A 16983-nucleotide genomic window follows, 5' to 3' on the forward strand; every position below is an offset into this window, starting at 1 on the left:
TGACATCTACAGAATTCAGATCATGCCAGGTATATTTTCTGATCTCATGGAATTAACCTGATTGAATAATTGGCCTTCAGCTCCTTCTACCTTTTCATTGATTAGAAAATTTGAAGACATCTAAGGAAATGAACAAGTTATTATTCTTTAGTTTCTGATCTGAAGTTTTCTAATTTCATACACAAGCACCTGTCTCATGGAAAGACACCTCAGTGCCTGTGTTCTCAATCCAACTTTCTCTTAATGAATTGTCTAGCCAGAGGCCAGAATTGTTAACTTCAAGCTTTGTGGCCTGGAGCAAGTTGAATTTCAACTTTCTCCTAAGTAGAATAGATAAGAATGCCTTTGTCATTGGCCTTGGTGGAGTCACAGAAGGCAATGTGTTTTAGGCATTAACACCTCATCTAATGCAACAGTGGGTGCTCCTGAAGCAGCTCTTGCTTGATTTGGTTATGCCATGTTTTTGATTTTTTTTTTTTAAGTTTTATTGGAAAGGCAGATGTACAGAGAGGAGGAGAGACAGACAGGAAGATCTCTTGTCTGATGATTCACTCCCCAAGTGGCCGCAAAGGCTGGAGCTGAGCCAATCCGAAGCGAGGAGCCAGGAACTTCTTTCTGGGTCTCCCACGTGGGTGCAGGATCCCAAGGCTTTGGGCCGTCCTCGACTGTTTTCTCTGGCCACAAGCAGGGAGCTGGATGGGAAGTGGAGCTGTCGGGATTAGAACCGGCGCCCATATGGGATCCTGGTGCATTCAAGGCGAGGACCTTAACCATTACACTATCACGCTGGGCCCTATGCCATGATTTTGTTTTTGTTTTGTTTTAACCTTCTTAGGCTATTATGGAGGGCAGCGGGCGGATAAGGGCAGAATCTTATCCCGATAGCAGCAGTCTGATCATTGATGCAGCTGAAAGAGAAGATTCTGGAGTTTACCACATAAATCTGAAAAATGAAGCCGGAGAGGCACATGCCAGCATTAAGATTAAAGTTGTGGGTAAGTCCTCCAGGGGCAACAAGCTTTGGGATCCGAGTGGACATGCCCACACAGTGAGGAGATTTTCTCAGGGGTTAGTTGCCTTGGTTTTTTTCTGGGCAGACAACTATACCAAACCACCCAGCAAAACAAAACCCCACACCATAGCTGTGTGTCAGACAGTACCACTTCTCTTTCTACCTTTGGCACTTACCTGACATCGTCTTCCCTTCCCTCCTCTTCCTCTCCTTTCTCTTCCCCTCCTTTCCCTTCTGCTTCCCTTTCCCCTTTCCTTTCCTCCTGGTCTCTCTCTCTCTCTCTCTCTCTCTCTCTCTCTCTCTCTCTCTCTCTCTCTCTCTTGCTTAGAGGACATCTTGGACATCTCTTTGAAACATTTTGGGTGCTGATCATTAGCTCTCAGAAATCACCTTCTGAAAGTCAAATGCTAAATAACATCACACATCACAGTCATTGTTGAAGTGTAATTCCTGCCTTGGTCCATAGACAACTATATAAGTGCGTTTTTCCTCAGGCTAGAACCACGTAAAATGAGTCTGTGGATTGTTGTCCCAAGGTCTCATAGTCTCCTCTGCTCACTTTAGTCTTACCTTAAGAGACATATTTCAAATTAACCAAACACTAAAGTCATCTTATCAAGAACTGAACTATCGTTACAAAACAAGATGGTTTAGCATTTCTGACCTGGATTTCTAATAATCAACATCTTAAACCTTCCTACCCTTGTAAAATTCTCATCATTAATTAGTCCTTCACTCCCTTCTGCTGGAAGGTCGTTCAGCAATGACCATATCTGACATTTAAGCAACAATTTCTTAGTTACTATTTTCAAAGTAAAGAACAAGAGTGTTGGGTTCCGTGTGGAGCTTATTCTCTAATATGACATGGGTTTAAGGGATTTGAAGACATGATTATTTTTAGTGTAGTTTACACTCTTTCTTTTATCTAATTTTGCACAAGACATTTTTACTCTAACCAGTTAATAAATGAGCTTCAGTAAACATGAAGAATTCAAGAATAACAGTTTCTGAGCGTATCACCAAAGTGCAGATTTCCCTATGAGTGTTTTTCATTGTACCCTTTCTTCGCTTTGTTTTCATTTTATCCCACCTTTTTTCTGCTATAGACATCCCTGATCCTCCAGTGGCTCCAAATGTCACAGAAGTGGGTGATGACTGGTGTATCATGAACTGGGAACCTCCTGTCTACGATGGAGGCTCTCCAATCTTAGGTGACGGCCTTTTGATGACTTTGTAACTACCAGTGTTGGTTATGTCCTCTTTGTGCAAATAAGTGCAGGGTGCATTGAAAGCATACTGTGTTGAAATGGAATCTTTTATACTATGACTTTTAAAATGCAAACAGAAGTATACTCGTGCTTTGGAATGTTCTATAATGACCTGAGACTTTCTTTTTTTGATTTTTATATTCCATAATCTAATTTTGAAACAACTGTAAGTTTAACTTCCACTGTTCTAATTACCAAATGTCCAGTTACATAGAATTATGTCTTTGAGAACATTTCTTTCGGAGTTAAATGTGTAAAAGAATTTGCTTCAGACCCAGCACAGTGGCTCAGTTTGCTAATCCTCTACCTGCGTGCACTGGAATCCCATATGCATGCCAGTTCATTCCCTAGCTGCTCCACTTCCCATCCAGCCCCTGCTTGTGGCCTGGGAAAGCAATCAAGGATGGCCGAGAGCCTTGGGATGCTGTACTCACATGGCAGACCCAGAAGAAGCCCCTGGCTCTTGGTTTTGAATCAGCTCAGCCCTGGCTGTGGGGGCCACTTAGGGATTGAGCCAATGGACAGAAGATCTTCCTCTCTTTCTCTCCTTCTCTCTGTAAATCTGCCTTTGCAATTAAAATAAATAAATCTTTTTTTTAAGAAAGAAAGAAAAGGAAAAAATAATTTGCTTCCCTCGTGGAACATACGCTTTTTCTCTATGTTATTGAGACAGGAAACTCAGCATTTCCTCATTATCTTCATTTCTGAGACTCAGAGCTGAGAACCTTGGTACCAACTTTATTGCTTAACCATAGTGACTCAGTCACCACCACCTACACATCTTTGACCTATGTTTTTCCCCTTTCTAGTGCAGTTTTGCAATTTCCTCCTATTGTTTAATTTTATTTTTGTCATAATTTTTATTATGTTAATAATTGAATTCTTCTCTCAAATACCCGATAAAATGAAATGGGTTAAAAAGACATACATATATACCTATTTCACTTAAAATATTGATTATAGGCAAAACTTCAACAGCTTCTAATATCTGACAAAGCTTAATGGTGGAGACCAAGAAAAAAAACCCTGGTTTCTGATTTGTACTCCTGCAGGATACTTTATTGAGAGGAAAAAGAAGCAAAGTTCCAGGTGGATGAGATTGAATTTTGATCTCTGCAAAGAAACCACATTTGAGCCTAAGAAGATGATTGAAGGGGTGGCCTACGAGGTCCGCATCTTTGCAGTCAATGCCATTGGCATCTCCAAGCCCAGTATGCCCTCCAAGCCGTTTGTGCCTTTGGGTGAGTCAAGAGAGATGTGTGATGGGAATCAGTGTCATAAGACTGCTTTCCTGCTAGCCTCTAACTGGGGCAGAGCTGGGGATTTCTTGGAGTGGTTGGATGTATTTGGCAATACTTTTCTGTCTGAGCAGTAAAAAGCTGGGTGGCTGTTTAGTGTAATGGTAAAGACACTGCTTTGTCAGAGGGCCTGGATTCAAGCGCTGGCCCCACTTCTAGTATCATCGCCTGGTAGTGAAATCCTGGGAGGCAACAGGTGATGTCTTGAGTACTTGGGACCTCCAACCTACATGGGAGACCTAGACTGAATTCCAGGTTCCTGGTTCCTGCCTGATCTATCCCCTAATTGCTGTGGGCATTTGGGTATTTGTCTACATAGTAGAGCCTGACTTCATTACCAAAATTCCAGTGTCAGCTGTTACAGTGCCCCACAGGAAACATGTTACGTACTCCTTTGATACATGGCCTCTTTCAGTTGCCGTTCTGAGTGATAACCTTGGCCATGGTGTAAATATTATTGTGTAACTAAAATAAATTGAGATCAATTTCATAAAGCACATCTGGAAATTAGTCTCTTTGTTTTACAACTGCACCTTCAGTGTTATATATTGATCCAAAAAAGTCAGATCAGTGAAGGCAACCAACAGAAGATATCATTACTATTTTACCGTGCTGAGATATCTTTCAAGAGAAAGAATTTAAAATTAGAGAATTGTGGGAAATTTATGCAAGGTTATTAACGATCACAAAGCTTGAGTTCTTCAACCTCCATGGGCCTCCCAGCACCCTCTCCCAAACTTCCTAAATTGGAGAAAGTGTGATAGTATGTCTCATAATGACCAGATCTGTGTCTCACACACAGCTATTCTTAGAGAGTCTCAGCTGAATTTTGTGGCAATGTGGGGCTTCTGTGTCTATCTTCGTTTGTATCGTAGGTCATTTTATCACAGTTCTCTGTAGCTGATGGTTTCTTCTTTCTCTCTTTTAAGCTGTAACTAGCCCTCCTACCCTTCTGGCTGTTGACTCCGTCACCGACACAAGTGTCACGATGAAGTGGCGTCCCCCAGACCAGATTGGTGCAGCAGGTTTAGATGGCTATGTGCTAGAGTATTGCTTTGAAGGAAGTAAGTACAACCAGTAATTGCAATGAATACCATCATCAATAGGTGAGATATGTCCTCTTTATCTTTTGTCTCTCTTGGAAACTCATCATCTTTCTATTGAAAATGATGCTGAGACAAATGCCATCCTTCTGAGATGAAGAAAAGTGCGGTTCTTCCTTGGCACTTGATGTTAATGAATTGGGATCTCAAAAATGTTTTGGCAAGGCTGCCAGATTGAGCAAGTGGACTAAGACCTGGTTGAGGAAAGGGCTCTGACCACGCTTTGGGGACTTTCACTTCTTGAATTGGTGGAAATGCATTGTACCACAGAAAGGGAAACGCTATTTAGGTTGAAGAAGTTGGGAATTCTACAAACTCTACTAAGCAGAAGCTAGCAATCAAAATAGCAGTCTATTTTGGAGATAATGAGACATGACTTGTCTGGCTATCTGATGCTCATTTCCTACCTTCTTAAGGGCAAGGAGAAAAGGGAAAACTGAGAGTATCTCAGTCTTAAAGGAAGCCGCAGTAAATCCCAGGAAGCATAAAAAATAGGACCGACGTGTGACCACAATTAATCTCAGGGTTAGAACTATAACAATGTGACCACTTAAATTGGGGAAGTTAAGAGAAATAAAAGCACTGTCCCCCCAGGACCACTGGTAAAAGTAATAGGAAAAAAAAAAAGAAAAGAAAAAAGAACACAAGAGAATGTGGTCCATAATGGATCTAAAGCCCCCAAATTTGGGCAACTGTAAACTTACTGTGTTTCTCAGTTTCCTTTTTGTCATGACTGAAAGAGGATAGCTTTTGAGAATGTGTGAATGAAATTGTCCTCCTGAGAGCAGTAGGTAAGCAACTCACTGGAGAAGATTATTGTTATTCCACAAAGAAGAGCCCAAGACTTAGGCTCAAAGAAATCTCTTTGGACCCCAGCCTTTAAGCTGAGTCCTCCAGGTGAAGGAAGGAAAGGTACAGACTACATTTGGGTAATCAGACACGTGATTGCAAGCGCACTTCCAGGAGGAAAACCACTGAAGAAGAAACTTCTAATGAAGAAAAAACGGAAGAAGAAACTCTAGAACCCTGGATTGGGGCACCCATGGAAATGATTATCACTGGTTGGGAGGGAAGAAGAGAGAAAGGATGACACATCCTGGACTCCCTGAATTCCTTTGACACGTACTACTCACAGTGCTGCACTTGATTTTTCCAGGGTTTAGAAAGCCATTAACCAAAAGCCAATGAGGATATTGAAAGCAACTTGCCAGGGCTAATGCAACAGAGGTGGTGGGGAATGGGCTGGGTGAGGTCACTAATGGGACAAGTAAATTCTTGATCACTTCAGAATACGAGAACAGTGTACTCTGATCCCTGTTTTCCCTCTATGAATATCACCAGCACACGTTGACTGTTTTGTATTGCACAGTCAACGATCTTGTGTGTAATGTGGCTACTGAGCACCTACCTTTTGTGTATGTATGACACAGAGCAAATTCTTTACTCTTTTTTTTTCTGATAGGTTTAAAAAGTAAGAAGATACAGCAAAATGATAGATGGCTGTCATTTTGATGTTACCTTAGATAAAATACAACGAAGTGTATTTTACATAATTCTGTGTGTGATCTGTGTAGATACATATGTATGTGTGGATATACATATGTATATGTACACAGTCATTATTATGTATATTTTTTGTCACGTAACGTTTTTGGAATTAGCTTTCTTTGGAAGTTCTTTGATACTATGTCTATCTTCTTGCGGTCTTTTCCTGTTTTGCTTCTGTGGCTGCTGTAGTCTTCATTCTCTTTTTAATGGCTGTGTTCTCCAGACTAATTTTCTGTAGTGTTTGTTGCTTTTGAGGTATGTCAGGTTTTATTCTGCGAGAAAATTTTTTGATAAGATTGTGTGTTGTTTTTGACTTTCTCTCTTTTTGTTAATGCCTGCAGCATTTTACTCTTCCTTGTTTTCTTTCTTCACTCCAGTTCGTTCTTGCTCTCTTAAAAGTTGTCCTCATTTGTTAAATATCTGCCTTGATTCCTTCCCCATCTCCACGACACCATTTTCTTTCTCCATTTCTCTTGATGACAAGTGATTTAAATGTGAGCATATACACTATTTTTGGTTCTCCCCAATCTTGTTTTGTCCTGTTTTCTCTTGGCGTTTTCATCTTTTCCAATTTTCTTCATTCTTTCATATGTGTTTTCTTATCTCCTGTTTTTTTGTTTTTGTTTTTGCTCTCTCATCCCTGGTCTCTTGATTATGAAAGTACCAACACAGTGGCTCCTGAATGGGTCATCTGGTTAAAGATGCATCTCTTTTTCAAAGTTTCATGTAATTTTTTTTTAATTACCTGCATACTGCCCCAGCTGCCCCGATATTCTGGCTTCTTGCACCTTGTTGATACTGGGGTAGGGCTGGAAGATGGAAGTCAAACATTCTAAAAAGGAGCCTCTGGCATGTCCTGCACCCCTGCTCCTCTCCTAACACCAGGAAAGTCACCCTCTCAGAACAGTGCTGTATACCCAAGACCACTCTCCGAGGCAGCCATATGCACTGTGGCACTTGGACAAGTTCAGATGGGCTTCTTGAGCTTAGTAGCCAGGGCTGCCTCCTGAGCCGTTGAGGCAGTCTCCATTTTTACTCCTAGCAAGAGCCTATTTAAGATAGGACTGACCTGATCACAATGCGTGTGCTCCCAGACTCTGGGGTGGGCACCCCAGGTGGGGCTGGCAGAGACAGGGTCAAAGGTGAACTGCCCACCTGTGCGTTGCTCCCTTGCGAACTCCAAGATCCGTCCCTCCCTTTCCTACGGGCTCTTGGTTTGCTCCTGGTCTCTTTCTTCCCACAGCTGGGGATGCCCAGGCCTTCCTTCTTCTCCTCTTCTCTGTAGCATGTGTCATCAGACAAGACCCACAGGCTGCCCAGAGTAGGGTGTGCCTCCCTGAGGAGCTCCCCTGCCCACAACCCCAACTTGCTTGGTCTCTTTCACCACTGCTCTGAAGACAAATTTCTTTGCATACTTTGCATACGTTACTAACAGAGAATGCTCACTACTGATACCATATTCTTCTTGTGTGAAAGTGGGTGTCTTTAATTAATCTTAATGATGGATTCTCAAAGGTGCATCAGCAAAACAGTCTGATGAAAATGGGGAGGCTGCGTATGATCTGCCAGGTAAAGTATTCTGTGAAGCTCTTGGACTTTCCTACTATGTGATGACAATTCTGGGTCTGTTGGTGATGGCGGATGAAGCACACCCATGCTCTTATACATGATGGAAACCTAGAGTTGGGGGAGGCTGGGGAGTTAGTGATATGGGGTGCTGCGAATATAATGCATGTTAGCTTTCAGAAGCTGAATCATGTGAGGCCCAAATGCTGGATTTAAATGTTCTCAATATTGCAGACCAAACTACCAAAGCTTATTTCTTTTTAGCATTCAGTTTCATTTATTTACTTGAAAGGCAGAGTAATAGAGGGAAAGACAGAGAGAGGAGAAATCTTCCGTCTACTGGCTAACTTCCCAAGTGGCTGTAATAGCCTGGGCTGAGTCAGGTGAAAGTTAAGAACCCACAACTTTATCTTCATCTCCCATATAGGTGGCAGCGACCCAAGTATTTGGGTTATATTCTGCTGATTTTCCAGCACATTACCAGCTGGATCAGAAGTGGATTACTCAGTACTCAAACTGATAGACCAAATATGGGATGGCAAATGTTGTGAGTAGCAGTTTAAATACTCTGCCACAACTGGCCTCAAAACTTAAAGCAGATTTTTGGATGAGAAAAAATAAGTATTCCAAGTCATTATGAAATATCAGCTCATGAGCTGTAAACTTCTTCATAAACACAGGGGGACCTGGTCACATTCTTTTTGCTCTTCACTAAGAAATCACCCACAATAAAACCCAGAGGCCATGTGACTATGAAGGTCAATGTCTCTCCTTTACAGCAGTATTTCTTATTTCTCTAAACGTTAAAAAATTAGCTAACAACCATAATGACATTAATCATTATAAAACAACATTGGAATAAAATTACTACAGAATCATTGGGACAGTTATTATTCTTTGGGATACTCTCATTTTGAGTAAGATTTTTTTTTTTCCCCAGAAACAATGGAATCTGCTTATTCTTGTTGCTGTTTACACTACTCATTTTAGGACATTTTTTGTTTAAGTGTATGAAAAGGGCCCACACAGATAATCTGATTCTAGATCAAAATAGACGTAATACTCACATTGAGTTGACTGTGATGATTCAGATGTATTTGATCACTCAACATCGCTCTTCTTTCCTGTTTCTTTTACCAATTTTAGCTGAGGACTGGATCGTGGCAAACACAGATCTGATCGACAAGACCAAGTTCACCATCACGGGTCTGCCCACAGATGCGAAGATCTTTGTGCGTGTGAAGGCTGTGAATGCGGCAGGTGCCAGCGAGCCCAAGTACTATTCTCAGCCCATTCTCGTGAAGGAAATCATAGGTACGTGGCAAGGCTTCCGAAGTTGGTCTCCACGTTAACACTGTTTTGATATTTTTCTAACCTGATCTTTCTCAAAATGATTTTTGTTGTCACTCCTTTGATATTGTATTCATACTTTCCAGATGTCAGAAATGTACAAAGCAATTCTTTCCAGGCAATGTGGGAAGTCAACTTTGAGTTTTTAGCTTGATGCTTTAAGGACCAGATAGTTAAGTTCAATCAGTTCCAAAAGCTAATTCTGGCTGGGTGGCCAAGTCACACCAGGTAGGGTGTAGACCCACAGCAGAGCAAGCAATGCCTAGGCAGCAATATGGCTCAAAAGGATTTCAAGGTCAAAATCATCTTCATAATGACCCGATGACAATATGATCCTTTTCAATGTTTTCTTTCATTCTTAACAAGCATTTATTTATTTTCATTTTATTTGAAAAACACAGAGTGACAGGTATTGTCCCTTCTACTGGTTCACTCCCTCAAATGCCTGCAGCATCCAGGGATGGGCTAGACTGAAGCCAGAGGCCAGGAGCTATAAGGAGTAAGAAACAAGCTCAAACTCAGACAGTCCTAAATGGGATGTAGGTGCAGCATCTCAACCCCTGTACCAGATACTACTGTCCTTCTAAGTGTTTGGACCTCTGTATTGATAGTATAAAAGCAAAGATGGGTAAAAACTGCTGGTTTCTTAGCACAAATCAAATCAGTGCCACTTAACTGTACTAGCCATCCTTACATTCATCACCAGGTCCTCACAGGTCAAATAAGAGCCGGTTTTGCCTCAGAGTAAATTTTAATGCTTGTTTTACTAAATCTTGTTTCTTGAGTACGTGTTTTCTACATATTGAATATATGAGTACAGTTCCGTGTGATAATGATTGGTAAAGTATGCATGAAGCATTCATGCTACACACCGAAGTGCGATGGGTAGCCCCCAAGAAAAACAGGGAACAGTGACTGAGTGGGAGGCTCACTGGGAATTTTTTTATTAAACCCTGTTATTACTTGAAAGAGTCACCAAGTCACAAAATGTAACAAGTCACTGTGGGTATTTGGAGGCATTTTCTAGAAAACGAATTGGGAATGACTATCACGTCAAGAAAAATGATTTACAATATTATTATCAATTTGTCAATGAAAACATTGTTTTTAAGCAAAAATTGAAATTCTAGAAAACTTGGACCCACAACCATGGCCTTAAATAGTTTTCTAATGCTTAAAAACATTTGTGATAAAATTGGCATTGATATAAATTGTTTGATATTATACAATAGAATGACTCAACTTTTGAAAATTCTTTTTTTAGTTTTCAAATTATTAATTTTTTTGTTTTGGTTGTATAAATTTTGTTTTTGATTAGGGTTCGAAGGGTCCAGGGCTAGAGGAAAGTGGATGAGACCATTACTTTGACATTTTTTTTTCCTTTCTGTATCTGGGGGGGAGGGAGAGATAAGGGGAGAAGCCACACCCAGCCTCTCAACCATCCCAGGGTCCCCAATGTGGGGAATGCTTCGAGGGTTCTGCTCAAGTGGTTTTGATAGTTCAACAGTTCTAAATTACCACCAAACTTGCCACGCCAATCACGATGAAATCTCTCCAGACTCCACTGGTTGACATAGTCCACCGTAGAGTCTCCTTTTGTCCAGGTATTCACTGCTGTTGGGGTAGTTGATCAATTTGTTCTGGCCTCCAACCTCTGTTATGGTACCAGGTGTCCTCTGCAGGCTCCAATGGACTGCTGCATCCTCCATGTGCATCTGGATATGCTGTCCACTGCTCTAAGCCACTGAGGAGGCACAGCTCTAACCTATGCATTCCACAGTCAGACCATGGAATGTGTCATTTTCTCCATGGTTGGAATTCTGAGTGCAGCAATTCAGTTGAGGGGTTCCCCATAGAAACGAAATAATTCAGAAGAGCAACATTTTCTAAATGGTCACTGCATGTTTAAAAAAAAAATGCATGGGGAAAATGCAAATTAGACCAAAGGATTTTATTGTAACAGATTGAAACAGGTCTTTGTGATGGTTACAGATTTCATATCACAGCTAACCTTTAAGGAACTACAGCCCATCTTCAAAGAAATGGAAACTTTTCTGAAAAGCTTATTTATTCATTGTTTTAAGATTTACTTGCTTGAAAGGCAGAGTGCTTATGAGAGAGAGAGATCTCCCATCTGCCCAAATGACCACAGCAACCAGGTCTTGACCAGTCAAAGCCAGTAGCCATTCAATTATTCACATGAGGTTGGAGAGTGCCTTCCCAGGACCCTTAGCTGGGAGCTGAGTCAGAAACAGAAAAGGCAAGACGGAAACTGACATTGCCACCCACTCTCGTTCTTCCTCTCACTTCCTCTCCTTTTCTCTCTCTGTAATTCTATATTTTCAATAAAAATAAATGAACATTTGATTAAATGAATTACAGAATGGGTAGAAATGTAGAAATATGGATGGGAATATAGATAGATGATAGATGGATAGATATGATAAATAGATAGGGAGATAGATAGATATACAGGTACTGACAGTTACATGGGATAGAAATATGAATGTATAAAAGAAGCACCTCTCTTGCCTTACTTTGTGACACCTGTCCCACTGTACCGTGACAACTTCCTGTCTGGGGCACAACAAACAGTGCTGATGGCCTCTTTGATGCAGGGACTACCTTACTGTCTCCCAGCCCCTGCCAGCAAGCCCTGCCCTTGGACACAGTCATCAAGCCCATAAAAGTTTCCTGAGTGCCAAAAAAAAAAAAAAAAGAAATGAAGGGGGCCCAGTACAGTAGTCTAGAGGCTTAAATCCTTGCCTTATATGCTCCAGGATCCCTTATTGGTGGCAGTTCATATTCTGGCTGCTCCACTTCCCATCCAGCTCCCTGCTTGTATCTTGGGAAAGCAGTCAAGAATGGCCCAGGGCCTTGGGACCCCGCACCCACATGGGAGACCCAGGGCTGGCTCCTGGCTCCTGGCTTCAGATTGGCTCAGCTCCAGCCATTGCAGCCACTTGGGGACTGAACCAGCAGATGGAGAGTATCTTTCTGTATCTCCTTCTTTCTGTACATCTGCCTTTTCAATGAAAAATGAATAAACCTTTTTAAAAAAATGAACCCTGAGATGATATCAGGTGGCCATGCCCCATCCCCTGGTACTGAGATGGTTGGGGTGGCTTCCCCACTTTTCTTTCTTCTTCCCCCCGATACAGCGGAAGAAAAAGAAAATTTGAAAACAATGGTGGCATCCTTGACCCTTCCTATCCTGATCAATTATGTAAACATCATTAAAACTTTAAAAATTAAAAATGGAAAAAAATCAGGCAAAGAAAAGAAAGCCTGTAGAATGCGTATTTTCTTAGTATTTTCTGGAGAAATTGTCAGCTTAATCTTGTGTTTATAGTTTATTAGCCATCTGACCTTGGGTAAGAGATTTAATCTTCCCAAGCTTTAATGTCTTCTGCTGCAAAAGAAGTTAAATAATTATATGACATCAAGAGGTCACTAGCTTTTTTTTGCCCAAAAGAAGACTGAGATCCCTTCTATGAACTGTTTATTGCCAGATCTCTTGTCAATATCCGTGCTTCTAACCAATGCACTGAAGCCTGACTCCTCCCATGCTTCAGTTTCCTTGTGATGTAAAAACAGGACCTACTTCATGCAGAGAGTGACAAGTTTACATTATTTGTGGAAAGTGTTTAGCCCAGTGTCTACCCCAAAAGAACTCCTCAGCAATAAGACTCATTTCATCCCCGTGAACCCATTTCAGCCAGTGAACCCTGTGACCTGGCGGCTTTGCAGCACGGTGTTCTAGCATCCTCACGGAGTTTCATTAATCAGTGTTAATACACAGTGGCCTAGCACTGCCCAGTGTATGCTTTCCCTCAGCCCTTACCAGGAGAAAGCGCCTGTCAAACTCCAACAGAATCATCTACCTGGCAGTCCTCCCAGGAAAAGTGGCGCCTTTCGATTGTTTTGGAATGCTCTTTGGGGAATATACTTGCTGCCAGAAACTTTGGTGAAGGTCCTAAGAGGAAAATCTGGTGCTTTTCTGTAAAGTTGTAATAAAGGAAAGAGGGTCAAGGATAAATTTTTTGCTGCATCAAAACAGCTCTTGTGGCAACAACAACAACAACAAAAAAGTTGAACCCAAGTTGCCGTAGATCATCCATTAGTGGATCCATTAGTGGAGCCTCTATGATTGCTGTTGTAGAGACATGACCACAGGTACACACCAGTAAGCACAGGTATCTTCAAGCTAAGGGAAGATTTTTTCCACAATACAATACCGGTCATATAAATTATGCACTCTCACCTCACCCAGAGCCTCCGAAGATTCGCATCCCAAGGCACCTGAAGCAAACCTACATCCGCAGAGTTGGAGAAGCCGTCAATCTGGTTATCCCTTTCCAGGTAAGAGTTCAGGGGCCTCTCGTTCTCTCTGCAGGGCTGGATGTTTCAAGAGCAGAGGAAGGGCCTCTAGCACTCAAGTTCATCATAGTGCAGAGATTCCCCATCCAGGGAATAGGTGACCAACAGCAGGGATTTCAGGAATGGCTGAACAGACTATTGATTTCCCTTCTGCATGACATGAATGAAATCTAGTCTTGGCCAATGAAATAATATGTGGTTGGTGCACAAAGTGACCCTGGGCTAAATAAAATTCCCATAAGAGAGTTATGTAAAATTTGAAATTTAGATGCCACTAACTGAAATGTGTGAACATTGTTATTACTCTAGCAAGAGTCTCTTGTTCATAGGATTAGCTAAACACCAGAATAGTTGGTTTTGGTCTCATGTGCACACATCAACACATCCTGCTCTTAGTCATGTAACTCCCCTTATTCCTCTGTTCAATAGAACTTTCCAAAATGATGAGACTGTTCTTTATGCATACTGTACGAAATGGTAGCCACTAGCCACCTATTACTATTAATGCAATACTTTCTCTCCATACTCCTATAGAATGTGTTTGCTGCCCATCCCTCAGCCCCCAAAACACACGTACACAGCTGATATCTAATAAAGTTGTACACTTAAAGACCTGGATCTATTTTTCCACATCTATAACAATATTATATTCTGCTTCCAACGTGCAAGTCTAAGTATGCCCAACAATTCTTCAAACTCTGTGAACAGGGCTCTAGTATCTTTGTCCACATCCCTTATAACAGCTTGGGCACAAGTCACATGGGGAGAGTATGAGTAAGGAATAACCTATTGAGTTGCTGAACTAATGCTTGGTTTCTGTCTCAGGCTAGGGTGGGGAAGAGGTGGGTGTGAGCCTGGTTGCCTAGGAATTCTAAAAGGTTCCTTTGTAGCAGAAATGGAAATCATGTCTGTAAATGAGGTTATCATTTTTGAAAGTCTTCTCATTAAGAACAGTGACAGCAGCTTGAGAAAGCAGAGAGAGAATTCTAGATAAGTCTAGAATGAGTACCACAGTGCAATGAGCTCTGACATTACATGACATTAGGTATTGTGTAGCAACTTTCTCAAGACTGTAGTCAGTGAATGGGGTACTGCCATTGCTCTGATTTACAGAGTGGGAAACCAAGGCCCTGAGAGTTTAAGTAACTTGTCCTGCGTCACACAGCTAGTAAGTGGTCAGGCCAAGTCTGGGTTCCATGACTCCATAAGCCCATTTTACGATCATGTGTTATGGAGACTTTGGAGTAGATAGACTCAGTAATGAAATGTTCAATTCCAGTACTTAGTTGCATGATCTTGGGTAAACTACTCACTTTGATGGGAAGGTTTAAGGGGCTAACGACCATGTCGGACCCGATGTTGTACTTGCACACAGAATGCAATCAACATGCGTAACTCTGCTACTGCAGTCACCCCCGCTCCCGGAGACTGCATCAGGGATGCTTTCCAGCTTAGCCTTGAGTGGGTTAAGCCATTGACAATCTTGTGATACTGAAAAGAAAACATATCTTGAGACAATCTGATTTCTCCTCCATGCTTTTTCTGCCTTTCTTTTTTAGGGAAAACCAAGACCAGAACTAACTTGGAAGAAGGACGGTGCAGAGATTGATAAGAATCAAATAAACATTCGCAATTCTGAGACTGATACAATTATATTTATCCGAAAAGCAGAGAGGAGTCACTCTGGGAAATATGATCTGCAGGTCAAAGTGGACAAATACGTGGAAAGCGCGTCCATCGACATCCAGATTGTTGGTGGGTTTGGAGGAAGGAGCTGGAACATTCTGCCCAAGTCCTGTGGGGACTGACTATGCTTGTCATGAACATAGGAGTAGGAATTTTTGTTAAGCTGATCCTTGGGAAAATCGTTTTTTAAAAGATTTTTATTAGGTTGTTCGTATTTATTAGCATTTTAAGATAAATTCTCACTGACTGAAGGAGCTAGTCATGAGAGATTTAAAGCACATATGTTCATGAAAATTAATGCAAGTACTTTTTAGTGAAATCCATCTGTATTATTTAAAATGCAGTTCTCTTTTTCTTAGTTTCTCAACTCCCCAATGATAAAACTGTTTCCCACTGTGAATTCTTGCATTTAAAAACATAGTAAATTCTAGATAGAGCTAAACACATTTCTCATTACACCTGAAATTTGCTAATAGCTAAGTTATAGTAGAGCATAAAGGATTTTTATTAAATCTTGTGAACGTAAACCTGAACAAAGTCAAGTAAATGACACTGGATTGGTTGATTCTTCAAGGCTGATTAGATACACATGATGAGTCAATAAACTCATTTCTTGGTTTTGTCCTTAGAGGGATAAAAGGAAGATCCGTCACACGTAGGTCCTTCTTTCTTGGACGGTTTTGTAGTGTTTGCAGTGTCAAGAAAGAAATTTAAGAATTTTCTTAGAAAAATCTTATTTCCAATCATTTTTATTATTTTATTTCACCAAATATACTGAAGCTTGAGTTTCTAACTAAAAGAATAATTTCCTGTAACTAGCTTCCCCTTTTCGCCTTTAAAGTGAAGTATTCTTTTTCTTGCTGGCTAAACTTTAAAAAAAATTTTTTTGTTTGTTAAAGCAAAGGAAGTGTTGAGGCCAGTCAGTATCCTTGGATCTGGCCTGGCTTTGTTCTATTGGAAATTTCAGGATTTCAGAAGGTGGGCGAAGGGGGTAGGAGAGAGCCATCTTCTGTAACTCGGGGAAGGGCAATTTTCATGTCATGCTGTAACAGGGTAGAGACTGGGAGGGAAAGTGGCCTCCCAGTGACACCATGAATTTATCCTATAGACCGTCCAGGTCCACCCCAGCTTGTGAAGATCGAGGATGTCTGGGGAGAGAATGTTGCTCTCACATGGACACCACCGAAGGATGATGGGAATGCTGCCATCACGGGGTACACGATCCAGAAGGCTGACAAGAAGAGCATGGTATGGTCTGCCCCTCACATTCATTCAAGGTGATGTAATGGGGCAGCATGAAGTCCACTCCATCTTCACGTCTTTGTCAAGGACATGAGGAAGTGAGGTGGTATAACATACAGGGAAGGGTTGGTCTTAAATCTTGGCATTGTCACTTAGACTGTACTCAGGTTGCCAGTCATTTAAGCTCTTTGATCTGCATTACCCTCTTCTGCAAAAGAGGGACACATATACTTTGCTTCGTTATGAGAAAGCTAAAAAGTGACATAGAGCAGATAGCATATTTAATAGCATTGAATAAATGCATTAATTCAACCAATGTTCAGTCAGTCTAGATTCGAAGATTCACATCAAAGCAATTCTTGATCCTTGTATAATAAATGGATAGAGTTGACTTATATCTAATATATCTTTGAAAAGATAAGGACAGATATAGGGTTAGGTAAAGTGGTGTAATAGGAAAAATCACTGCCTAGAACACCAGCATCCCATAGGTGCATTGGTTCGAGTTCAGGCTGCTCCATTTCTGATCC

The 16983-nt window shown here is 41.2% G+C and overlaps 1 protein-coding gene across 3 annotated transcripts in view; it reads left to right on the plus strand.

Moving 5' to 3' along the window:
• Positions 1-16983, plus strand: part of MYBPC1 (myosin binding protein C1) — a 74980-nt gene that overhangs the window by 48032 nt on the left and 9965 nt on the right. For 2 of the 3 annotated variants that reach the window (XM_040984248.1, XM_040984241.1), the window contains 9 exons: positions 836-995; positions 2119-2223; positions 3333-3521; positions 4508-4642; positions 7745-7798; positions 8942-9109; positions 13419-13507; positions 15085-15280; positions 16320-16459. In XM_040984248.1, the coding sequence (XP_040840182.1) occupies positions 836-995; positions 2119-2223; positions 3333-3521; positions 4508-4642; positions 7745-7798; positions 8942-9109; positions 13419-13507; positions 15085-15280; positions 16320-16459 (1236 nt within the window). The remainder of the gene's footprint in view (positions 1-835; positions 996-2118; positions 2224-3332; positions 3522-4507; positions 4643-7744; positions 7799-8941; positions 9110-13418; positions 13508-15084; positions 15281-16319; positions 16460-16983) is intronic. The other variant, XM_040984257.1, reaches the window with a different exon arrangement.

This window comes from Ochotona curzoniae, unplaced genomic scaffold (assembly GCF_017591425.1).
Source record: "Ochotona curzoniae isolate NIBS_2020 unplaced genomic scaffold, NIBS_Ocur_1.0 contig_1014, whole genome shotgun sequence".
Lineage (NCBI taxonomy): Eukaryota > Metazoa > Chordata > Mammalia > Lagomorpha > Ochotonidae > Ochotona > Ochotona curzoniae.